Source organism: Hyperolius riggenbachi, chromosome 1, assembly GCF_040937935.1.
Source record: "Hyperolius riggenbachi isolate aHypRig1 chromosome 1, aHypRig1.pri, whole genome shotgun sequence".
In the NCBI taxonomy this organism is placed as follows: domain Eukaryota; kingdom Metazoa; phylum Chordata; class Amphibia; order Anura; family Hyperoliidae; genus Hyperolius; species Hyperolius riggenbachi.
In genome coordinates this window covers 130162081-130188067 of record NC_090646.1, presented here as the reverse complement: position 1 = coordinate 130188067, position 25987 = coordinate 130162081, and the positions used below count along the sequence as shown (strand labels likewise).

The window sequence follows — 25987 nt, the reverse complement described above, 5'->3', positions numbered from 1 at the left end:
AGTATAAACCTCCTAAATGGTCAAATAGGAGCCCAGGTTACCGGAGGAGTCAATACTACAATACTAATGAGGATCGAGGGGAGGAAGCTAACTTCATAAGTACTTACCCCCCTCTACATAGGGTGACCTGTAGATTGCCACTTTTGTGGATACTACAGGGGGCCTTTCTAATCTATAAACTGTACTTTTCGGACCATAAGATGCACCTAGGTTTAGAGGACAAATACCAGGGGTACAAATATTCTACACCTGGTGCATCCATGGTGCAGGGATGTCTTGTAAAGCTTCTTCTCCCAAGCTGTCTATCACCTAAGCTACACTGCTCCCCGGGGCCAGGGACGGATCTAGGGGGGGGCAAGCGGGTCTCTTGCCCCAGGCGCAGTTTGTTAAATTCTGAAAAAGGCGGCAAAATGTGGATGGGGAATGGCAGTTTAGGCGCCAAAACCTGACCTTGCCCCAGGCGCAACTTGGGGCAACTTGGTCTAGATCCGTCCCTGCCCGGGGCCCTAGCAGAGGGTGCTAGTGCATATGCACTCTCATTCATAAAGATACAGTCCAGAGATACGAGTAACTCTATTAGGATGAGCAATCCTCTATAATAAAACCCTAACTGTCGCTGTGTCCAGCAGCTGTGCCTGTGTGCCAGGCAGTGGCGTAGCTAAGGAGCTGTGGGCCCCGATGCAAGTTTTACAATGGGGCCCCCCAAGCACTCTATACATAACAAGTGATACAGCGCACCAAAACCTGCCAATGGCAACTACAGAGTCAGAGGTGCAAGAATGGGATGGGGAACAGTTTGTTAATGATTACCACTATTCAAAGTATCTATAGAAGTGATTGTTACCAGCACAGGACCAATAGAGAGCTAATACTGTAGTTGAGGGAAGGTCCTTTAGGGCCCCTCTGGCCCAAGGGCCCCGATGCGGTCGCTACCTCTGCACCCCCTATTGCTACGCCCCTGGTGCCAGGTTTGTTGTTACTGCGCATGTGCGCAGTAACGGACAGCTGGACGGGACCAGGGAGCGAGGCGGGCGACAGAGGTGGGCGGGCAAGCGAGGTGGTCGTGTGCGGGTGCGCGGTGCGCACTGGCAACGGCCGGAAAAAGACCTAGAGCCTGTTTTTAAATGGGCTAGTCAAGTAATAAAATGATAACTGGAGCAGGTTGGCCAAACTCTAAAACACAGGAAGAAGATGGCGTTCGCTGTGCAAGTGGTAACGGCTGTTAATGGATAGGTCCTACCTGATATAGTATGTTCATATAAAAACAGCCATATATAAATTAATCCCACTTCGTTACCGAGGCCAGGCATGTGCTGGAATGACATTCGTGGATTATGTACGTGGTAAAACAAGCTGGAGGTATCTAGAAGCTATAGCTGGTATGCTTTACGATTACTTCAGTAGTTCTGGACATGGTTTTTCCGCTTTCTGTAGAGCGAAATAATCACCTAAAGTCAAATTTTCAGCTCATCCCTAGCCTGCACCAGTGAAGTGGAGAGGAGACATTATCAGTTTGTGCTATGAGGCTACATTCGCAGTGGGACGTTGCGGAGCTGCGTTAAAAAGTCTTATAACGCAGCTTACTGCACTGCAATGCTACTCCTATGGGACGTTCACAGTGCGACGTTAGCGTTGCATTGTAAATGTAGCGTTATGGAAACTTACTGCTTGCAGTGCATTAGCCCTTAATGCACATGTTACTAGGTACAGGAAAGCATACTTTTCATTGCCTGAATGCTTTACTGTACCTACTGTATGCGACGCTAACGCAGCGAATGTTTACCACCTTTTTTTTGCCTTGTGTTTTAATGCTGCTTTGTGACTTTAATGTCACATTACAACGCAACTTCCCACTGTGAATGCAGCCTGAAGGTAGTTTAAAGCTACTTCACTAAAATGCCTGCATACCTGTTGCGCATCTGAAACTGGAGGGCTGAGTTCACACACTGGGCATTGCGTAAGGTGCACATATGTGTGTACTGCAATGCAGATTGGGCTCTATTCACAATCACACATGCCGTAACAACCAACGATTTATACAAGAAAATCATGGTGATTAACAAGGTTGCCCAAACTTTCACATCCCACTGTATTTCGCTTCCCATTGACTTAAATGGAGTCTGGAGCCTTGACCGCTGTTTGCTGGATTTTATTTATTTTTTTGACAATTTTTTTTTTTATGTGACTTTTTTTCCGCATGTTTACAAGTTCCCCGCACTTTTTTTATGCATTTTTCCCACATGTGGAAAACATGCAGAAAGTTTTTAGTGAATGTGAAAAAATGCGTAAATTATCACTGCCGATAATATGGAATAATGGATTCCACTCAGTATCAGCAGATTCTGGAGACCAATGTCCAGGAATCAGTGACAAAGCTGAAGCTGTGCTGGGGCTGGATCTTTCAACAAGACAACGACCCTAAACACTACTCAAAATCCACTAAGGGATTTATGTAGAGGAACATGTACAACGTTCTGGAATGGCCATCTCAGTCCCCAGACCTGAATATCATTAAAAATCTGTCGTGTAAGGCTAGCTACATGATTTTAAAAAAAAATGTAAAGTGCTGCGCTGCCCCCTGGCAGTTTTAATAGACCGCCAGAGAGGTTAAAGAGAGCTGTCCATGCTCAGAAGCCATCAAACCTAAATGAACTAGAGATGTTTTGTAAAGAGGAATGGTCCAAAATACCTTCAACCAGAATCCAGACTCTCGGTGGAACCTACAGGAAGAGTTTAGAGGCTGTAATTTCTGCATAAGGAGGATCTACTAATTATTGATTTCATTTCTTTTTTGTGGTGCCCAAATTTATGCACCTGCCTAGTTTTATTTAAACAATTATTGCGCACTTTCTGTAAATCCAATAAACTTAATTTCACTTCTCAAATATCACTGTGTGTGTGTCTCCTATCCTATACAATAAAACGCAAGTCTCCCTGCGTCTGTCCCTGTGTCAGTGCTTTGCGCTACTGCGCATGTCAAGCCCTGCCGCCGTTGGGACAGGCAGGGGTCAGATGTGTGCGTGCGGCTGCGGGCAGGAGCGCACATGCACTCACTGCCAGCGTGAAGAGACCTACAGCCCGTGACACTTTTTTTTATTGTAACAACCAATGATTTATACAGGAAAATCATGACGATTAACAAGGTTGCCCAAACTTTCACATCCCACTGTATATCACTAAGTACTTGTATAAAATCGGTAGTTAAGTCAGAAATAATGCGCCTCTTTTTCTTTGTGAATGTCGATTTATTTTTTGTGTGGAAATTACCGACTTTTGTCGACATTTTTCCACATTATTTGCAAACTTTTACCGCACTTTTTATGCATGCGGGTAAAACATGCGTAATATTTAGTGAATGTCAAGATGGTCTCATGTCAGTCAGTAATTTACCGCTATTGCATTTCCACATGCGGAAAATGAGTGTGAATAGAGCTCATTGGACTTGATTTACAAAGCCGTGCTAACGCATAGCACGCAATGTGTGGCGCGTGAAGGTTTATGCGTGTAAATATTTACATATGCACACTACCGTGGCAAAGTGCGTGCATTAATGTGCGAACACCTTTGTCAGCTCACGCAAGTAAATATTTACGCGCGTAAACCTTCACGCGCGTCACATTGTGTGCTAAAAGCACAGTACAGTTTTGTGAACTAACCCCTTTGTGTGAGTTATAAAAAAAAAAACGTTATTTCAAAACCTGGTCTTTGTTTACACCATGCGAGTTCACATGTGCGACTATCATGCAATGCAATGAGCATGGTGTGAACACACCCCAAGATTTCTAACTGAAATGGTTTCTAAACTTAAAGTGAAACAAAGTTAAAAAATTTTGCTTAATAAATCAAATGCATTTACAGGTATGAGTGATCAATAGTAATTACCACATGTCTGTTTTTGTGGCCTGTAGCTTTCATAATTCATTTCATGATCTGAAAGGTCTATTACCACAGAAGTCTGTTTCCTTGCTTTACCTTCCTCCATATATGTTACAATGACTGCTGGTTACCCTAAATTGTTTACCCGGGGGGGTCATTTTTTGCATTCTGATTCGCATCCCTAGTGGTGACAATCAGCCAATAAGAGCAGAGGAAGGAAGAGGCGGCCACAATTTATGGGGGCTCGCTCCATGCACTTAGGTAACAAGGTACTTCAAGAGCAAAGAAAAGCTGCATTGCAGCCAGACATGGAGTATTTAGGTCATTATAAGACGGTATTACATACACACTGTTTTTGCATATCTGGATTTTGACAATAGATCACTTAAAGTGGATCCGAGATGAAAAACTAACTATAACAAGTAACTTGTCTATATATCTTATCTAAAGTTTAGATGGTTTACACAGCAAATCTAGCTGCAAACAGTTTTAATAGAATATGATTATGTCTTCCTGTGATACAATGACAGCAGCCATGTTGTTTGTAAACATTACACAGAGGCAGGCTTATCTATATCTTGAGCCATCAGCCTAATACCCTCTCCTCCTCCCTCCTCCCCTCTGCCTCTGAAATCAATGGCTAGTAACACCTCCCCCTCCTCCTGCCCAGACTGAGCTCCCATGAGCCCTTGCTACTGCCAAGGCTCTCTGAAAACCTGTGGGCGTGGCTTTTGTAGTTTATAGGGAATTAGAGTATTAAAACAAAAACAAAAAAGTATTTGGCTTGAGGAATGCCCTATAAACAATAGGAAAGGAACACAATTATGCAATGTGTAAAAGTTCACCTTGGATCCACTTTAACTGTTTGTAAATGTAACTTTTCAAGTGGCAACATGCTATGTAATTACAGCAGGATGCACACGCACATCATGTTTTACAAAATGTAATTTACAAATATACGTGTTGTTCTGTGCTGCTGTAGAGACCAGTTTGTGTCTTGTATAAAATGGGTACTCTGACAGTGTTCAAATACCCTGCCCTCAACTTGTGCCAACCCAAATGCTGGCTATCGGCAAAGGTAAGCTCTATTAATCTCTAGCAACTGTAGCAACACTGATAACACTGATTGGCAGCCTGAAGTCACATGATTTAAATAAGTCACAAGTGTAAGGACCCTTTCCCACTCAGGGCCGATACTTCCATAGGGGCAAACTGGTCAATTTTCCAGCACCCCAGAGCCATCTTATGGAACCCCCAGCACTATGCTTAAATAGAACGTACACATGAGGAAACTTGCCCAGTGTGAGAAACATGTTGCACTTCCAGTTCTCTGTCACTGATGCAGAAAATAAGCTTATGTGCTGTAAGCAGGAGCGCTCGGTGTACCAGGGCAAGTAACTAGGCCAATAATTGCTCTTGTCATTCCCTGGCTACAGAGCTCTGCAGTGAGACTGGGGAGAGTGTTGGTGCTCTCAGTAAATTGGCAGTTTAGTGGATGGATATTTATGACCGAGGCGTATTATGTGCAGGGCCAATCGTTACTCATACATATGTCGCTTATATGTCTGGAATCTATAAATCAAGGGGCTTTTGTGTTGTTTATTGACAAGAGGGGGATCTGCTGTGCTCTGCTGCACAATAACACGTTCTCCAAGCTAGATACAAATGGAGATTAATGTAACCCAGGCTACGGAACAAAGAATGACTCCACAGACATCATACAGGAACCCTCTAGAAACATAGGGAGAGTGTGCTGTAGCCTGAATCATAACTACATACAGTATAATGGAAGAATGGATCTTTCCATGAAAGGGTTTTGCGGCTAGGTAAATCATAGCTTCCAACTGACCTTTTTTCAGAGGGACAGTCCCTCTTTGGGAACTGAATCCCCCATTCTTTCTGGTATCAGTGACTAGGAGTGCATTGGGGGCGTGGTTAGGGGTGTGTCTTAAAGTGTCCCTCTTTCTTATCTTTCTAACCTTTCAGGCATTACTAGATGCCAGTGTGGATGCACCGTGATTATATGTATTACTATCAAGAACATTACTGAGTAGGGAAAAGTGCTGGCATCCCACATTTAGAGCTAACCTACAAACTGCCCTGGCCATTGTCCTGTTGGATGGTGAGCCTACTGGCTTAGACTGGATACACACTTTTCTGTGCATTTTCTGCATCGGAAAACTGACTGAGAACCAAATGAAAATCATTGGTTTAGTTCACACTTGAATGCATTTTTCACATGCAGAAAAACAATTGTCAGACAACTAATGTAGAATAACCAAAAACTGATAGACAAATGTAAATCCAGCCTTAGGGCTCGTTCACACTACAAGAGCTTTTCTAAGCACTTTGTGATTTTAAAAGCTCTTGCTAATATTATCTTATGTGTGTGTTCTCAATGTGATTTTGTAAAAATCCCCCATAGGATTGCATTAGCAAGAGCTTTTAAAATCTGGGCGAAAAACGCAAGTTTTATTTGCATATTTATGCAAATTTTCACATGTGATTTTTATTTATTCATTTATTTTCACAATGGCCTATTAACCGCATTCATGTGCAGCACTATTCAGAATTATTATATGCACATCGCATGCAGTTTGCACCTGGAATGCAAAAAAAAAATGCAGCAGGCTGTACATTTTCCCCCCGCATCCAATCACATATAAAAAAATCAGGTCAGTGAAAAATGGCGCCCAGCACCGTTAGATAAAAATGGCGCCCCATTCACTTACATTATCAAACTATATTTATCGTTCTTCTCAAAAACTATAAGGTCTTTTTGAAAAAAAAAAACATTTTCTTCCTGTTCCCACTGTTCTTCTTAACATTTCCCTACACATTTGGTGTTTCTGGCATTTAAAGGGACTTTGCTATTAACCGTTAAAGTCGGCGGGCGTTTAATTTTCCCACGGTCAGAAGTAGAATATTCAAAATCGATTTTCTCAAAAACTATAAGGTCTTTTTGAAAAAAAAAATTTATCTTGTTCACAATTTTTTTCTTAACATTCCCTGCAAATTTGGTGTTTTTAGCGTTTAAGGGGGCTTTGCTATTAAACATTAAAGCCGGCGGGCAGATATTTTCCAAACAGCAGCAAAGCAGGGGTTAATATATAGTAGCAAATATATCGGCGCCAAGGGACAATGGAACCGCCGCTGAGAAGAACAATGTCCAAAAGTTCAGAAGTCAGGCATACATCAAAGGTCAGCGCAGGTTTAGAAAGTCATTGTATGTAGTGAATGGTAAATTCTTCACCACAATATATCAAATGCTCAGAGGTAGGTATCCGCCAAACATCAAAACTAGAAAAGGCTTACCAGCTCCCAACAACCCACATTATAAGGTTGTGAAATGGCTCATGTCACAGATAACGTCCAGGGAACATCAGACGTCGTGAAGATCCAGTGGACATCCGTGTGGAGGTAAAGTTTCAGGAATTTTTTTCTCCCCTGATGACGCAAGACTGCGAAACCGGTCGGGAAGGTAACAGGCGGCACCATTGTCTATTGATCTTCGATTGACCATTACATGCGCGCTAATCTTCTGGGGTTCCCTGTTTATGGGCCCCGTATGTGAGTTATCGTTTTTATGTCTACTGCCTTTTAAAGAAATTTTATCTAAATAAACGGGTTACGCTTAGATATTGCCGTTTTTGTTTTCCTATATAAATTCCTAAAACTTTACCTCCACACGGATGTCCACTGGATCTTCACGACGTCTGATGTTCCCTGGACGTTATCTGTTACCTGATGAAAGCAGGGGTTAAAACGATAAATATCATTCAGGCAGGACAAAAAAAAAAAGTTTTAAAACGATAAATTTCGTTCAGAAGGTCTGCACTATTTTAACCTTTAAAACGATAAATATCGTTTTAAACAAATATCGGGCAGAAGAAGAGCGCCATTATTTAGACGCTGAAAAAATTGCATTACATGGAAACAAGCCCATTCACAATCATTAGTATGCTTTACAATGCACTTTTTTTTTTTTTTTTGGTTTAAAAACACTCACATAGAGAAACTTAGCCTCAGGCCCCATTCACACTTACAAAACGCAAAACGCTAGTGCTTTTGCTAGCGTTTTGCTCTGGCGACCTTTGGTGATTAACGCCAAAACAAACCGCCATTCACACTTGGGGCAATTTTCTGCGATTGCGATTAGTGCTTCTATAGCACTAAACGAGATAGCCGGGAAATCGCCTGAAAATGGTGCAGGATACGATTTGCGTTAATTGCCGGTGCTTAATGCAAAATCGCCGGCGCTTAATGCAAATCGCCCAAGTGAGAACGAGCCCATAGGTTATTATTGCACTAGCACTTTAAAAAGCGGTGGTGCTTGAGCGTTTTGCCGAAATCGCCGGCAAAATGCTCTAGTGTAAATGGGGCCTAAGGCTGGTTTCAAATTGCAAATTGGTGTTAGCGGAGCAGCTCTGTTGCTGCACCACACTGCCAAAGACAGGCCTTCAGGGAATACCGTGTTACTATGCAGTATTCCCTGTTGGTATCCGGCCAAGCAGGAAGTGACACTCACTTCTTGCCAGCCAATCGATGACGTTCACGTATTGCAAAAAATACAATTCCGCGCATGCGCGACGTGTAAAACCTGTGGCATGTATTCACACTGACACGCATTGCCATAGACTTACATGACTTCCGGTCCGCCGCACATTGATGCAGAAACTCGTGCTAATGTAATTTTGGAAGCGCATCAGTTTGAGGCCTTCCAGGACTCCGCACCATGGGTAATATGATTTTACCCATATACTTTCATTAGACCGGCTTTAAGCTGCGGCCGATTACGCCAATGCAATGCCACAGTGTGAAAGGGCCCTAAGGCCTTGTTCACATTGCATTCGGCTCGCGTGTCCGTCCGTGTTGGGCTGTTTTCAGGCGTTTTTTTTTTTCATGTTCCCGGTGTTTGGGTGGGCGACTCGTTTTTGTGCTTAGCGGTTTCCTAAGCGTTTTTCTGAGCGGTTTTGTAATTCACTCCTTGACGCAGGTCAGGAAGTGAACGCTTTGACCTGGAAAAAAATAAATACAATGTATGCATTCTTGAAAACCACGAACGCAATCGATACACAAAGAAATTTTGCAAGCATTTTGTGTTTCTCCTATACCTTCAATTGAGGCAGAATCTCCCCAAAAATGGTCCAGGCACCGCTTTACTGAATGGACAGCGCACGACCCACACTGATATAAACTTTCTCATAGACATTCATTGCACAAGCGTTTGGCGATTTTTAAAACTCACCCACGTGTGATACGCATTGGCTATCATCCATAAAAGTGTGTTCGGTAAAACAAATCCAGGCGGGATGTGCGCTCATTCACAAAAATGTTTACAGTTGCGATAGCAGTGCAGTGATTTCCCGAACTAGGCTGGCGGTAGGCTGGAATAACATGAGAAGCTGCCCGAGTTGATACATTTTCTGCAGAGTGCAGAGACAGCATTACACTTACAGAGGCAGCCCCAGCTTCCCTTTAGATGTGCATTTTTTAAAAAATTGCCTCTGTTTGCCCTGAATCTGCACTGAATCTGTCTATTAGGCGGCATTTCCACTTGTGCGGTGGGAATCGTCGCGGGAAAAATTTGCATGCTGATGCGAATTTTGCATGCGGGTCTATGCGAATTTTCATGCGAATTCGCATGGATGATGATGTTTGCGAATTTAACCATGGCAGTGCTGGTGTGATTTTCCATTGTTTCTATGCGAATTCGCATAAAAATTTGCATACCCAAACCGCATGCGAATTACCTATTAAATGCATTGTATGCGATTCGCATAGCGGTATGCAGTATGCGAATTCTGATGGCTCTGCCATGCAAATTTTTTCTGTACAGAAAAATGCAAAGGAATCCTGACAAGTGGGAACAGTCCCATTCACTTGTATTGCTATGCGAATGTGCATGCGGGAAAAACGCATGCGAATTCGCGATAGTGGAAATGGGCCCTTAGTCTTACAATCTATTTAATTGCCACAGCTTTTAGAAGAACTCAGGAAATGTTACACATGCAGGCTTTCTGATGTGAAATACAGTATATCTAAAAACAGGTACCCAAGAATTTAAAAAACACAGCCTGGGTATTCTGGAAAGCCTTTTTTGTTCTGCTCTCACTGCTGCTGCCTGGGATGTCTGTCTCCAGAATTTTGGCAATAGCAGGTGTAGCGCCTTAGTGAGGCTCACTGAGGCGCTACACCTGCTATTGCCGAAATTCTGTTTTGTCCCCACGTTTATTGCCTGATGAAGCGGGCTTGGCCTGCGAAACGCGTTGCACTGCACTTTTTGGGGTACTATATAATAAATGTGATTGCTACTATTCAGACAGTCTTTCGTGTCTGCTTTATGGAGGTAAGTCCACCACTTCCTCCAAGCACATTTTAAAGGTTTTATCAATTTTTATTCTGCTGGCGCCTCTGTTCTCCTACTGCTTCTGTACATGCATGTTGCAGTTCCCTCCTTAAGTAGCTCATATGTATGACCAGTAATAGCAGTGAGGCCCATCCCTGTGTATGAATAGAGCGACAGCCGTATATCTACGGCAAGGCATTTCTCTAGGGTGTGACATCACTTCCTCTGACGTCACTTCCCATTCAGGGACGCGTTGCTATGGCAATATGTGCCCTGACCGGCGTGTTGCCCAGGTTGTCATAGCAACCTGGCAACATGTCACTTGTTATGTAAAGATATCCGCCTGCATCAGCGGCGCCAATGCATTACTGCATTGCCGCTCAGCGTGTAGTCACAAGTGTACTTAAGGTGGATATATAGGAGTGGGGTACTTAGGGTAACGGGCACTCGGAGTTTAAAGAGGCCCTGTCCCATACAAATAAAATTAGTGTCTCAACTGTGATCGAGAGGGGTGATGTCCCCTCAACAATATTGAATTAACACAGCACTCTTATTAGAGAGGTATTACATGAATATGGGGAAGCTAACAGAGGAACATAACTGGAGGGACCAGAAGGAAATACCCGGCGCAGGGAGATGAGAAGGAGGGATAACAGTCTCACATATAAGCACACTACATGCACTGTAGGGTCATCGATTAGACCCTAGAATAAAATAATTTGAGATAAGCAACAACAGTGATGGGTGAGTGGAGCTATCAGGAGCAGAGGGGGACATTTGGTCAGCTATGTCCCTATATTACAGGCAATGTATGTCTGTGTGTTGTGAAATAAATTTAAATAAATCGGGACAACAAAAAACATGCGATATTGAAATCTTCGTTAAGGCCTTTCGGGGCTAACGTCTCAAGTCAGAAAATCCATTGTGATTCCAATTGGGTAAGTTTTTTGTCAAAATCGCCCCCTCTGAATCCCCTCTTCCACTGTTGCAGCCCCCAAAACCTGATGTCGAACCGATTGGATGAATGGACCGAGTTCATGTGTTTGGCAATAGAGGTCTCACTTTTGTGTTTTAATATTACCAATGTGTACAAGGATCCTCCTTTAGGGGTCTTGAGGTTTTGCCAACATACCACAGATAGCAGTTGCAACTCGCTACGTATACAGTGCCGGGGGTGTCGCAATTGATGAACGATAAAATCTCAAACTTTCTCCCATTGCTCGGGGAGATGCAGGATTTAACTGTCTGCATGTATCTACATGCTTTGCATTTCCCACACTTGTGGGACCCCTTAGGTCTTTGTGGAATCCAAGTAGGGGAGGGAGACGGTGGTCTGTCCACAAAGGCACTGTGTACTAGGATGTCTCTTAGGCTGGCAGGCCTTCTGTATGTGATTGATGGACGTTGTGGCAGAAAACGTACAAGATCTTTATCCTGCTGGAGGACCGGCCAGTAATGTTCCATGATCTGGAATATAGCGTGAGATTGATTATTGAAAGTACCTATCAACCGTGGTGCCACTCGGCTGGTTGGCACCTGTTCAGGGGTCACCTTCTTGGGAGCAAGGGTCTGCATATACAGAAGGTGCTCCTGACGCGACCCCGCCCCGAGGGGTGGGCATAGGGAGATTAGCTGCCTCATTTAAACCATGCTTTTATAGCGTGTGCTAGCTCTGACTTGGGCTATTCTGAGGGTTGAGGGGGGACACCAGTCAATACCGTAGTAGCACTGTATTATATTGTATAGCACTACCTGTTGTATATAGAGCTCTCTCCTCTCCTTATTTGTATGTGTGCATGTCTGGGATACTATGGTTGCACTCAGGGCGTTATTTCTATAGTTGTGGAGTGACATGCTGCAAGCACTATCAGCATTTCCACCCTCAAATGCTCCTTAGACCTTCATAGTATTGCAGGACTGATTTGGGCTAGCTACACCCCACTCTCTTGAGTGGAGGGGATCAGCAACAACACCCTATCAGACCTTTACAGCTATTTTAGCTAATACTTATGTAGACATGCACCTACAGTCACTAGAGGTTGGTGTTGATAGACACACTCCTCTTTTTTAGATACTTTATCTATTTACAATAAAGAGTACATTTCTTTTAACTGTACCTATAGGGCTGGTCTTTGGATCTTCAGGGTTTGAATAAATTGTATCATCCTGATTCAAAACTCCTTCTTTTCCAGGTCAAAGAGTTCCTTTCCTGACTTGCATCAGGAAGTGAAAAAACAAATCGCTCTGCAAAAGCGCTTTGAGACGCACTGTACACAAAATCTTGAGTCAGCGATTTCGATTTTAGATTTAAACAAAGTCTAATGCTGGGAATACACGTTTCGTTTTTGCCTTCGTTTTAGCCTTCGATTCGTTCAGTAAACGAATCGAGTGTTGAAAACGTATGTGAAAATAGTCATAATCTCATTATAGTTTCGATTAATAGACCCCAAAAACGAACGACTAGTGATCGAACATGTTTGATATTATCTCTCTTTATCCATCTAATCGAGCCATTGGTAGGCTTGATGGCTGTTCAGATCGATTATATGTTCGTTTATGTTAGTCCGTCCCTGTAAAAAGGGATTTTCGTTTCGTTTCTTTGCATCCTTCGATCATTGGAAAAACAAAACCATCAGAATCGAAAAAAAACCCGAAACCGTGGGTGGTGATATTAACCGTACGTTCGATTATTTAGGGAACGAAAAGGACAAAAGGCACAATCGAAACGAAGGCTAAAACGAAGGCAAAAACGAAACGTGTATTCCCAGCATTAGTGTTGTTGCCTGATGAGAAATGAGGCTGCAACATACCAAGAAGTGAAGCAGTCTGAATGCTTTCTAAATACACTGTGGTTAGGCTGGCACTAACCGCTATTTATTCAGGTTCTGTAAAGTAGCAATAGCTGATTATCTTATCTAAGTAGCCACAGTCTGCAATGTTGTTAGCTCCACCCTATATATTACCGGCTAACTTATAACTCGTGTGTAGAACTAATATACAAGGCTCCTCTGGAATTAATCAGTTAACAACTTCAGTACCAGCAGTCTCTTGCCCCTTAACCTCCCTGGGGTTCAATTTCTGCTGGATTTCTGTGCAAGAAGTGATCCAGTTAATTTTCATAACCTTTAATCCTGTAACTTAACAAAATGTGTCAAGCAACGGTCTAGTGTACATTTTGAGTCCAATAAAAGCTTGAAACACAAAATCTAAACTAAATTTCAAAATTACTCCCCAAAATCTCTGATCATTTATACTTCCAAGCTGCAGCTGCTCAACCTGCACTAATACAAAAAGTAAAGGTGGCCATACATCTAGTGATGATGGGCAGATTCGACCAAAACACAAATCTTTCTCTAGTCAAATCTGATTAGAGAGAGATCGGTTGGCTACCCATACTCCACAGGCTGTTTCCCAATAAATTTCAACTTGAAATCGCTTGGGAATTGGCCGCGCCTGTTGCCTCGTCGCTGCCCCCTCAATGTAAAAATGTACTCCCGTGTGTGCATTTATACATTACCTGTCCTGTGTCGCCCACCACGTGGTGCCCATCTGTCTTCGGAATCCCCCGCAGATTATTGTAGGTAGGTAGCCAGGTCTAGGTGCCCCCAGTATAGGATAGCTACGTACAGGTGTCCGCCAGTACAGGCTCCAGTATAGGATAGGTACGTACAGGTGCCGCTCAGTATAGGCTAAGTAGGTGCAGGTATCCCCCAGGATAGGCTAGGTAGGTGCTGGTGTCCCCCAGGATAGGCTAGGTAGGTGCAGGTGTCCCCTGGGATAGGTTAGTTAGGTGCAGGTGTCCCCTGGGATAGGCTAGTTAGGTGCAGGTGTCTCACGGGATAGGCTAGGTAGGTGTCCCCCAGGATAGGCTAGGTAGGTGTCCCCCAGGATAGGCTAGGTAGGTGTCCCCCAGGATAGGCTAGGTAGGTGTCCCCCAGGGTAGGCTAGCTAGGTGCCCCCAAAGATAAGCTAGGTAGATGCCCCCAAAGATAAGGTAGGTAGATGCCACCAAAGATAAGCTAGGTACAGTGGGTTGCAAAAGTATTCGGCCCCCTTGAAGTTTTCCACATTTTGTCACATTGCTACCACAAACATGAATCAATTTTATTGGAATTCCATGTGAAAGACCAATACAAAGTGGTGTACATGTGAGAAGTGGATCGAAAATCAATACTTTGTAGAACCACCTTTTGCTGCAATTACAGCTGCCAGTCTTTTAGGGTATGTCTCTACCAACTTTGCACATCTAGAGACTGAAATCCTTGCCCATTCTTTGCAAAACAGCTCCAGCTCAGTCAGATTAGATGGAAAGCATTTGTGAACAGCAGTTTTCAGATCTTGCCACAGATTCTCGATTGGATTTAGATCTGGACTTTGACTGGGCCATTCTAACACATGGATATGTTTTGTTTTAAACCATTCCATTGTTGCCCTGGCTTTATGTTTAGGGTCATTGTCCTGCTGGGAGGTGAACCTCCGCCCCAGTCTCAAGTCTTTTGCAGTCTCCAAGAGGTTTTCTTCCAAGTTTGCCCTGTATTTGGCTCCATCCATCTTCCCATCAACCCTGACCAGCTTCCCTGTCCCTGCTGAAGAGATGCACCCCCCCGAGCATGATGCTGTCACCATTATATTTGACAGTGGGGATGATGTGTTCAGAGTGATGTGCAGTGTTAGTTTTCAGCCAAACATAGCGTTTTGCATTTTGGCCAAAAAGTTCAATTTTGGTCTCATCTGACCAGAGCACCTTCTTCCACATGGTTGCTGTGTCCCCCACTTGGCTTGTGGCAAACTGCAAACGGGACTTCTTATGCTTTCTGTTAACAATGCCTTTCTTCTTGCCACTCTTCCATAAAGGCCACCTTTGTACAGTGCATGACTAATACTTGTCCTATGGACAGAGTCTCCCACCTGAGCTGTAGAACTCTGCAGCTCGTCCAGAGTCACCATGGGCCTCTTGACTGCATTTCTGATCAGCGCTCTCCTTGTTCGGCCTGTGAGTTTAGGTGGACGACCTTGTCTTGGTAGGTTTACAGTTGTGCCATACTCCTTCCATTTCTGAATGATCGCTTGAACAGTGCTCCTTTTGGTGTTCAAAGCTTTGGAAATGTTTTTGCAGCCTAAGGCTCAACACACACCATACAATCTTGATTGTTCAATCTTACCACTTTCATGTAGTATAAGAGCTTATCCAATCAAGCATTCAAGGTATTTTCAATCTGTTGGCCCTTATACTACATCGATTTGGTAAATCTGTACAACCAAGATTGTATGGTGTGTGTTGAGCTTAAGCCTGCTTTAAATTTCTCAATAACTTGATCCCTGACCTGTCTTGTGTGTTCTTTGGACTTCACGGGGGTTGTTGCTCCCAATATTCTCTTAGACAACCCACCCTACCCATGACCACGCCCACATCCTGTTGCATGACCACGCCCATTTTGGCACGATTTTGTCAGTAAAAACAATCTTTTGCCAGTAAATTTTTAGGTATTTGTCAGTAAAAAATAATGTGAAAGGTTGGCAACACTGACTGTTGCCCTTGCATCAGATTGGACACTTACAGAGCACCACAAGGAACTGCAATGAGTGTGAAAGCCTCCATAGACTTTAATTGCTTTTGTGGCCCCATGGGGCAAAATAGGGTGACGTAACGCAGGTTTAACCTGCATGAGTAAAAGGGTCCTTAAAGAAAAATGTATTACTTATCTATTCTTCTACTGTATAAAAAGGCCACCCACTCACTGTCATTTCTCATTAATCCTTTGTCAGTACCCATCAACACCCTTGCTGTCTATGCTCCTCACCCGCTCGCTGTCGCTTTTCATCATCCGCTATTGGTATCCATCACCCACTCATTGTAATTTCTCATTAATCCTCTGTCATTGTTTGCCACGCCCTCGCTGTGGCTTCTCATCAGTCTACTATTCCTACTACCCCCATGGTCAGGGCTACCATATAGGCAAATTGGCAGCTGCTCCAGGGCACCAAGCTGGCTTCGAGGCCCCCTAAGTCACCCCCCCATCTTAACTGTGCTCCCAGGGGCCCCTGCAGTATCTTTGGCAGAGTAGGGACTCACCTGTTCCAGAACGAACACAGGGAATCCAGTGCAGGAGACTTGGGTGCACGGGAAGTAACTTTGGCGCCGTCAGAAGACGGAGCTGAAGTTACTTTTAAAACCCAATCATTTGAATTATATTATTCCCCACCATCCATGGCGGCCTGGAGTGGGAATAGTATTTAACATGGCCGGGACTTGTGCAGCAGCAGGATCAGCCATATACCGGCTGTATCCTGCGCCCAAGTCTCCCGCGTCGATTCCTCTCGTACGCGTTCCAGAAGGCACATTCCTCTGTCAGTCCATGGCACTGTGCTCCCTATCTTAGTCCATTGCTGTCAGCATCTTATCTGTGTCCCGCGGCATGTTATTACGTAATTACAGAGTGTCAGAGAGGATGCAGCCAGAGGTGGATGAAGAGCAGGAGCATGGTGCCATGGACTGAGAAAAAAGCCCGCCGGGACAGGTGAGTCGCTACTCATTGCAGAGGCCCCGGGAATCCCATTTAAGTTGGGGAGAGTGGAGTGGCAGCTGGCTCAGGGTCCTGCAGGTGAAATCGGCAACAACAAAGGGCCCTTAATGCTGCTTTAGGGATGGGGGTCTGTCTCGGGGGCCCCCAGGTTAATTTTGCCCATGGACCCTATTGTTAATAGAACTGGCCCTGCCTTTCCTACACAAAACACAAGCAGACCCCAGAGACAGACAGCAAGTGGCAGTGTGCAGCTGGCCAGGAGATGGGCATACTGTACCTGATTGATCCCACTCCACTTGGCTCCACTAGTGCAAAGCTTCCGTCTTCTTCCATCCCTGCATGATGCACACTGCCTGTACTAGGGGTTTATCCCAAGCTGATGCAGCAGTGAAAATATATTCTGAGCGGCTGCATCATCAGGTAGAGACCAGCCACTCTTATGGGCAGCATGCACCGTGCAAGGAAGAAAGAAGATGGAAGCTCTGCACTAGTACAGCCAAGGAGCGCAGGTCTGTGGATCAGGTATGTCCACCTCCCAGCCAGCTGCACACTGTCTGTCTCTGGGGCCTGACACTATGGAAGTGGAGACAGACAATCAGGACACAGTGGCAGAGGTCCGGGGCTAGCGCTTAATGATGCCACTGTCAAGTACTGTGTACTAGAGGTTTCTGCTGGCCATAGGATTATGCCAATATGACATGGAGAGGCCAGTGAGGTCCATAAAGCCTCACAAAAGTAACCAATAATGTCAAACATCCACATAGGACTCAACCCTTCAAGGATGAATATCCAACATATTTTTATTAATACATCTGCGGTGATACAGCACACTAAACAGCACATTTTGGGTGAAACATCCTTTGTCAAGTGCTCCTTGACAAAGGGTATTTGGCCACTGTAAAGTAACCGTGGTTATCACATTGTCACAATCGGGTACGTTGTAATCAGGAGGGATGCTACAACACTCATCTCTTCTTCCCTGTAGGCTTTGTGTGCACCCACTTCATTCTCTCATTCCCCCACTGCACAAAAATATATCGTCTGTAACTTCTCATCTTAGTTATATTAGTGACTGTTGAGATCTCTGTGTAACTAGCACTTTGCACAACTTCTACTGCAACTGGTGACATTTACCTTCAGCAGGACGTCGGCAATCCTGCTGTACCGGTAACGTATGAAGACTCCCAGGCCAATAGGTAGTAATGTGCTACATAAGGTTAGAGTTACAGCTCCCAGTGGTAGGAACTGGACCAGAGTGGTGTTGATCCAGTGTCGACTGTAGATCCACAGGCACAGAGGCATCAATATCAAAGCCAGGAGGGTGGACGATGTTGTCATGATGATGCTGCAGAGGCAAAAACAATATCACATAAGCACAATACAATAACGTTATACAGAAGATACCTTGAAATTAAGTGTCATATATTGCTGCCAGCTAGACATTTAATATATTGTGTTTAAAACATAACAGTACACAACTGTGCATACGTGGCTTTACATATACAAAAACGTATGCTCACATAAAGCTGAATAATTGCAAATAACTTATTTTTTAAGAAGGCAAATTTTTATTTACCATAGTTTTTGTTTTTTTAGTAAGGGGGATTTTTGGTTTTCCTTTTTGTCCCCTGATCCCCCTAATAGTTTTGGTTTGCTGTGAGCTTCCTGGATACTCTATAATATTGTACAGTATTACCAAGTCTCACCTCATAGAGCCGTATTAATCCATGCCTTGAGGAGGAGGAGCTATGTGCATGTTGGATTTGTAAGGCCCTGTAAAATGGATAGGCTATAGGCACACTGCGCAGCAGCAGCTAGGATGTTTGTCTGGCTTTCATAAGTAATGATTTGCACATTTAGTAGTGATGGATCATAGGATATGTATATTGCTCCAATAAAGTTGAATATTTGCAAACTGTAATACTTATTTTGTACATATTTACTGATCCACTGTTGTTAACGTAAAAAAAATTAAGTGGTCTCCCCATACTCTACAGATACAGAAAGTGACAAGGCAGAATCCTACGTTGTTAATGTGTGTGTGCTATACCTGCCTTTAGTTGTGATTGTGAATGCTTCCTTCCTGTTCCAATCCTATGTGCTCCGCCTCCTAATCACTAGAGAATGTGACAGTCTGCCAGACGATCTGTGTCAGTATGTAGACAGTTGCTGTTTCTATTAAGGTGCCTATTAAGAGTACAATATTTTTCTCAGATGTGATCATTCGATCAGATTTGCGGGATTGTAAGTAATCTGAAGGTAATTATTGATTCTTTACATAAACGGGTTGATTAGCGCACGTTTTCATTTCAGATAGGATCCTAAAAGCCAACATTTCGATCAACAAAATTCTGTATTCCAAACAAGTAAAGAATGATTTCATTTCAATTTTCTTCACATACTACGTGGTTTTCTGGGGGTCCGTTAAAAATGGCGCCAGTTATCGTAGTTAAAAACCGGCGCCCCGTAGAGAACCACTATCGCTAGTTATTTTTCGTTTTTGACAGCTAAAAAACGGCTCCGGCTTTAAAAACGAAATTTGTTTATATTTATATTTGTATTGCTCCCAAACGATATTTTTCGTTTTAACCCTTGCTTTGCTGCCGTTTGGAAAATATCTGCCCGCCGGCTTTAATGTTTAATAGCAAAGCCCCCTTAAAAGCTAAAAACACCAAATTTGCAGGGAATGTTAAGAAGAAAATTGCGAACAAGAGGAAAATTTTTTTTTTTCAAAAAGACCTTATAGTTTTTGAGAAAATCGATTTTGAATATTCTTCTTCTGACCGTGGGAAAATTAAACGCCCGACGACTTTAGCGGTAAATAGCAAAGCCCCTTTAAATGCCAGAAACACCAAATGTGTAGGGAATGTTAAGAAGAAAATTGTGAACAAGAGGAACATTTTTTTTTTCAAAAAGACCTTATAGTTTTTGAGAAAATCGATTTTAAATCTTCAAAGAGGAAAATGTACAGTATCTATTTAAATCACGTACTGACATTTCCGCAGCGGAAACAATTCCCGCCGACTTTAGCAGTTAATAGCAAAGTCCCCTTAAATCCTAGCAACACCAAATTTGCAGGATATGTTAAAAAGATACTGGGAAACAATATTTAAAAAAAAATTGAAACATTTTATTTTATTTTTTTAAATTTAAATTCTTGGGTTATGTTCAGAGTGTGGGAAATTTTTTGAAAAAAATGACGTGGGGTCCCCCCTCCCGAGCCTCTGTAACCCCTTGTCCCCCATGCAGGCTGGGATAGCCAGAATGCGGAGCCCCGGCCGACTGGGGCTTCGCACCCTGAGCTATACCAGCCCAGCCCGCATGGTCCATAGTATGGGGGGGCTTCGGGGGGGAGGGGCGGCCAAGCCTTCCCCTCCCCCCCCCGGAGCCCTTGTCCAATCCATGGACAAGGGGCTCTTCCCCACCTCCGGTGCCCCAGGAGGAGGTGGGCGCGACGACTCCCGGGGGGGGTTCATGGTGGCATCTGGGAGTCCCCTTTAAGAAGGGGACCCCCAGATGCCCACCCCCCTCCCAGGAGAAATGAGTATAGAGGTACAAAGTACCCCTTACCCATTTCCACAAAGGGTTAAATGAAATAAAAACGCAACAACGAGAAAAGTCCTTTAATGTTCTAAATTAACCAGAAATACTTACCTGTACCTTTAAGAAAAAAATCCCAAGCCAATTAGGTCCCACGACAGTATCCTCCATCTTGCGATCTTCAGAAATACTTACCTGTACCTTTAAGAAAAAATTCCCACGCCATTAGCCTCGGAAAAGGTCCTGCGCTATAATCTGTTATGTCCCACGACGACAGTATCCTCTGTCTTGCGATCTTCAGAAATACTTACCTGTACCTTTAAGAAAAAAATCCCACGCCAATTAGGTCCCAGGACAGTATCCTCTATCTTGCGACCTTCTGTTACATGTTGATTGAAGATCTCCGCCGCCCCGACGCCACACAGGCCGCCTCCGCCGAACTGCTCTCAGCTATACTTAGTATAGCTAAGAGCAAAAAGCATCTTTAAATTTTAGCTCCAATGGTCCCCATTGGTTCCTTAAAAGACCAATGGGGATCAGGAGGATCCCCATTGGTCGATAAGGAACCAATGGGGAGCCTTGGAGCCAAAATTTAAAGATGCTTTTTGTTCTCAGCTATACTAAGTATAGCTGAGAGTGCATCTATATAGACGCATTAGCGCTGGCTGCAGCTGCCCTCCCTGCCTCTCTCACACCTGTCACCCTCACCCATGCTGGCACCCATGGGTGCATTGGGTGCCAGCATGGGTGAGGGTGACAGGTGGGGGGAGGCAGGGAGGGCAGCGGCAGCTAGCGCTAATGCGTCTGTATAGACGCACTCTCAGCTATACTTAGTATAGCTGAGAGCAGTGCGGCGGAGGCGGCGTGTGTGGCGTCGGGGCGGCGGAGATCTTCAATCAAGATGTATCAGAAGATCGCAAGATAAAGGATACTGTCGTGGGACCTGATTGGCGTGGGATTTTTTTCTTAAAGGTACAGGTAAGTATTTGTGGTTAATTTAGAACATTAAAGGACTTTTCTCGTGGTTGTGTTTTTATTTCATTTAACCCTTTGTGGAAATGGGTAAGGGGTACTTTGTACCTCTATACTCATTTCTCCTGGGAGGGGGGTGGGCATCTGGGGGTCCCCTTCTTAAAGGGGACTCCCAGATGCCACCATAACCCCCCCCCCCCAGGGAGTCGTCGCCCCCACCTCCTCCTGGGGCAGCAGAGGTGGGGAAGAGCCCCTTGTCCATGGATTGGACAAGGGCTCTGGGGGGGAGGGGAAGGCTTAACTGCCCCTCCCCCCGGAGCCCCCCCAAAACCATGGACCATGCGGGCTGGTATAGCTCAGGGTGCGAAGCCCCAGTCAGCCGGGGCTCCGCATTCTGGTTATCCCAGCCTGCATGGGAGATGAGGGTTACAGAGGCTCGGGAGGGGGGACCCCACGTCGTTTTTTTTTTAAATTTATTTCCCACACTCAGAACATTAAAAAAATAAAAATGTATACCAAATTTAAAAAAAAAAAGACGTGGGGTCCCTCCTCCCGAGCCTCTGTAACCCCTTGTCCCCCATGCAGGCTGGGATAGCCAGAATGCGGAGCCCCGGCCGACTGGGGCTTCGCACCCTGAGCTATACCAGCCCGCATGGTCCATGGTATGGGGGGGCTCTGGGAGGGAGGGGCAGCCAAGCCTCCCCCTCCCCCCCAGAGCCCCTTGTTCAATCCATGGACAAGGGGCTCTTCCCCGCCTCCCTTGCCCCAGGTGGAGGCGGGGGGCGACACCTCCCTGGGGGGGGGGGGGGGTTCATGGTGGCATCTGGGAGTCCCCTTTAAGAAGGGGACCCCCAGATGCCCACCCCCCTCCCAGGAGAAATGAGTATAGAGGTACAAAGTACCCCTTACCCATTTCCACAAAGGGTTAAATGAAATAAAAACACAACCACGAGAAAAGTCCTTTAATGTTCTAAATTAACCACAAATACTTACCTGTACCTTTATGAAAAAATCCCACGCCAATCAGGTCTCACGACAGTATCCTCTATCTTGCGATCTTCTGATACATCTTGATTGAAGATCTCCGCCGCACTGCTCTCAGCTATACTAAGTGTAGCTGAGAGTGCGTCTATACAGACACATTAGCGCTAGCTGCCGCTGCCCTCCCTGCCTTCCCCCACCTGTCACCCTCACCCATGCTGGCACCCAATGCACCCATGGGTGCCAGCATGGGTGAGGGTGAGGGTGACAGGTGTGAGAAAGGCAGGGAGGGCAGCGGCAGCCAGCGCTAATGCGTCTATATAGATGCACTCTCAGCTATACTTAGTATAGCTGAGAACAAAAAGCATCTTTAAATTTTGGCTCCAAGGTCGATAAGCAACCAATGGGGATCCTCCTGATTCCCATTGGTCTGTTAAGGAACCAATGGGGACCATTGGAGCTAAAATTTAAAGATGATTTTTGCTCTTAGCTATACTAAGTATAGCTGAGAGCAGTTCGGCGGAGGCGGCGTGTGTGGCGTCGGGGCGGCGGAGATCTTCAATCAACATGTAATAGAAGGTCGCAAGATAGAGGATACTGTCGTGGGACCTAATTGGCGTGGGATTTTTTTCTTAAAGGTACAGGTAAGTATTTCTGAAGATCGCAAGACAGAGGATACTGTCGTCGTGGGACATAACAGATTATAGCGCAGGACCTTTTCCGAGGCTAATGGCGTGGGAATTTTTTCTTAAAGGTACAGGTAAGTATTTCTGAAGATCGCAAGATGGAGGATACTGTTGTGGGACCTAATTGGCTTGGGATTTTTTTCTTAAAGGTACAGGTAAGTATTTCTGGTTAATTTAGAACATTAAAGGACTTTTCTCGTTGTTGCGTTTTTATTTCATTTAAAACTTTATGGAAATGGGTAAGGGGTGCACCCCTATACTCATTTCTCCTGGGAGGGGGGCAGGCATCTGGGTTCCCCTTCTTAAAGGGGACTCCCAGATGCCACCATGAACCCCCCCCCCCAGGGAGTCATCGCGCCCACCTCCTCCTGGGGCACCGGAGGTGGGGAAGAGCCCCTTGTCCATGGATTGGACAAGGGCTCCGGGGGGGAGGGGAAGGCTTGGCCGCCCCTCCCCCCGAAGCCCCCCCATACCATGGACCATGCGGGCTGGGCTGGTATAGCTCAGGGTGCGAAGCCCCAGTCGGCCGGGGCTCCGCATTCTGGCTATCCCAGCCTGCATGGGGGACAAGGGGTTACAGAGGCTCGGGAGGGGGGACCCCACGTCATTTTTTTCAAAAAATTTCCCACACTCTGAACATAACCCAAGAATTTAAATTTAAAAAAAATAAATAAATAAAATTTTTCAATTTTTTTTAAATATTGTTTCCCAGTATCTTTTTAACATATCCTGCAAATTTGGTGTTGCTAGGATTTAAGGGGACTTTGCTATTAACTGCTAAAGTCGGCGGGAATTGTTTCCGCTGCGGAAATGTCAGTACGCGATTTAAATAGATACATTTTCCTCTTTGAAGATTTAAAATCGATTTTCTCAAAAACTATAAGGTCTTTTTGTAAATTTTTTTTTCCTCTTGTTCACAATTTTCTTCTTAACATTCCCTACACATTTGGTGTTTCTGGCATTTAAAGGGGCTTTGCTATTAACCGCTAAAGTCGGCGGGCGTTTAATTTTCCCACGGTCAGAAGAAGAATATTCAAAATCGATTTTCTCAAAAACTATAAGGTCTTTTTGAAAAAAAAATGTTTTCCTCTTGTTCACAATTTTCTTCTGAACATTCCCTGCAAATTTGGTGTTTTTAACTTTTAAGGGGGCTTTGCTATTAAACATTAAAGCCAGCGGGCAGATATTTTCCAAATGGCAGCAAAGCAGGGGTTAAAACAATAAATATCGTTCAGGCAGGACAAAAAAAAAGTTTGAAAATGATAAATTTCGTTCAAAAGGTCTGCACTATTTTAACCTTTAAAACGATAAATATCGTTTTAAACATATATCGGGCAGAAGGGGGCGCCATTATTTTGCCGGCGCCATTTTTCACTAGACACGGTTTTCTGTACAATTTGATTGTAAAAATGTGATTGACTGATTGCATCTTAGGAAAATATTGTACCATGAATGGGCACCTTAGAGGGTACAGTGAGTGCTGTTGGCTAGAACTCAGGTGAGAGGTCCTCTCACAGTCAGACTTGTTATACTATAGCTGCTGCACTTTGTAAACTGTGAGGTAGTGGCAGGCAGTAATTCATAATCATCAACATTGGGAAGATGACCACAAGTTTGAGGGCAAGTAAGACATGCAAGAAGACAAGCTCAAGGGGACTTGTGGGAAACTGGGTAAGAGAGGTCATAGACTTTCATGTATACAAGACAGTATGTGTGAGGTGTGATTGGTTGCCAGTGAAGACTTGGTATGTGAAGCAGACTCCAGTAACACACAAATACTAGTAACACAGCCTCTTTTACGGGAAGGGAATTATTACCCCTGCCCAGCATCACCACCTGGGCTACTAAGCTGGTTTGGCACATTTCTTTGAGAGATCAAGGAATTTGGAGTTAGAAGACTGTGATGAGTATAGATAATATAATCTGCTTCTTATATATTACTCATTGCATATATGTTATTAGATACTACTCAAATAACATATACTGAATGGCCCAAAAAATTAGAGACCGCCTCTAATAACAAGCTGATCACAGGCGGTATTCTTCTTGGCATGGACTCAAGTAGATGCTGATACCGTTACTGACAAATGTTGGCCCATTATGACATAATGCCAGCTCTAAATTGGGTCGGATTGGATGGTAACGTTTCTAAGCTTTGGCGTGATCTTTCGACTTTGTCCCACAAATGCTCAATAGGATTGAGGTCGGGGATCGCACTGGCCATGGAAGCAGATTTAACTCTGATATTCGTCAAACCAATCTCAGACCGATCGAGCACGGTGGCAAGGGCCCACACAGTGGTGTAGCTAAGGAGCTATGCGCCCTAGTGCAAGCTTTACATTGCCCCCTCCAGGGGAGGACTGGGACCTTTTGGCCTGGGGGGACAACACAAACTAGAGGCCCGTTTCACGGCATCCCCAGCCCAAAGCCATATCTTTCTTGTGTGCAAATCTTCAAATTGTGATGACTAACAGCCCCAGCCACACACACACACTATGTACCTGATGTCTAACCCCATTTCTCCGCACAATCTACCTGTCTGTCTGATGCCTAACCTTAAAGGAGTTATCAGGCTTTTTTTTTTTTACGAAAATAAGTGCTACTTACCCAGGGCTCGTCCAGCCCCAAGCTCCCAGCATGTCCCTTGCCGCAGCTCTGCAGTCAGCTGTTCGCTGCCGCTGCCTCCCAGCCCCCGGCGATGACGTCAGGCCAACTGCGCCTGTGCGAGCGGCGCTGTCAATCACCGCCACATGGACCAGAGCGTACTGTGCAGACGCAGAACTACTGCGCCTGCGCAGTACACTCCGGTCCACGTGGCGGTGATTGACAGTGCTGCTCGCACAGGCGCAGTACAGGCCGACATCCAGGTCGGACTGGTGCCATCGCCGGGGACTGGGAGGCAGCGGCAGCGAATGGCTGATTGCAGAGCTGCGGCGAGGGACATGCTGGGAGTGTGGGGCTGGAGGAAGCCCCGGGTAAGTAGCACTTATTTCATTAACAATGCCTGATAACTCCTTTAAACAACACCCCCCCCCCCACACACACACACACACAAAACT

General features: G+C 44.8%; 1 protein-coding gene across 1 annotated transcript in view; it reads right to left on the bottom strand.

The window, feature by feature from the left end:
• Nucleotides 1-25987, bottom strand: part of SLC10A4 (solute carrier family 10 member 4) — a 41259-nt gene that overhangs the window by 2820 nt on the left and 12452 nt on the right. Inside the window, exon 2 of the mRNA XM_068268311.1 lies at nucleotides 17884-18094. Within this exon, the coding sequence (XP_068124412.1) occupies nucleotides 17884-18094 (211 nt within the window). The remainder of the gene's footprint in view (nucleotides 1-17883; nucleotides 18095-25987) is intronic.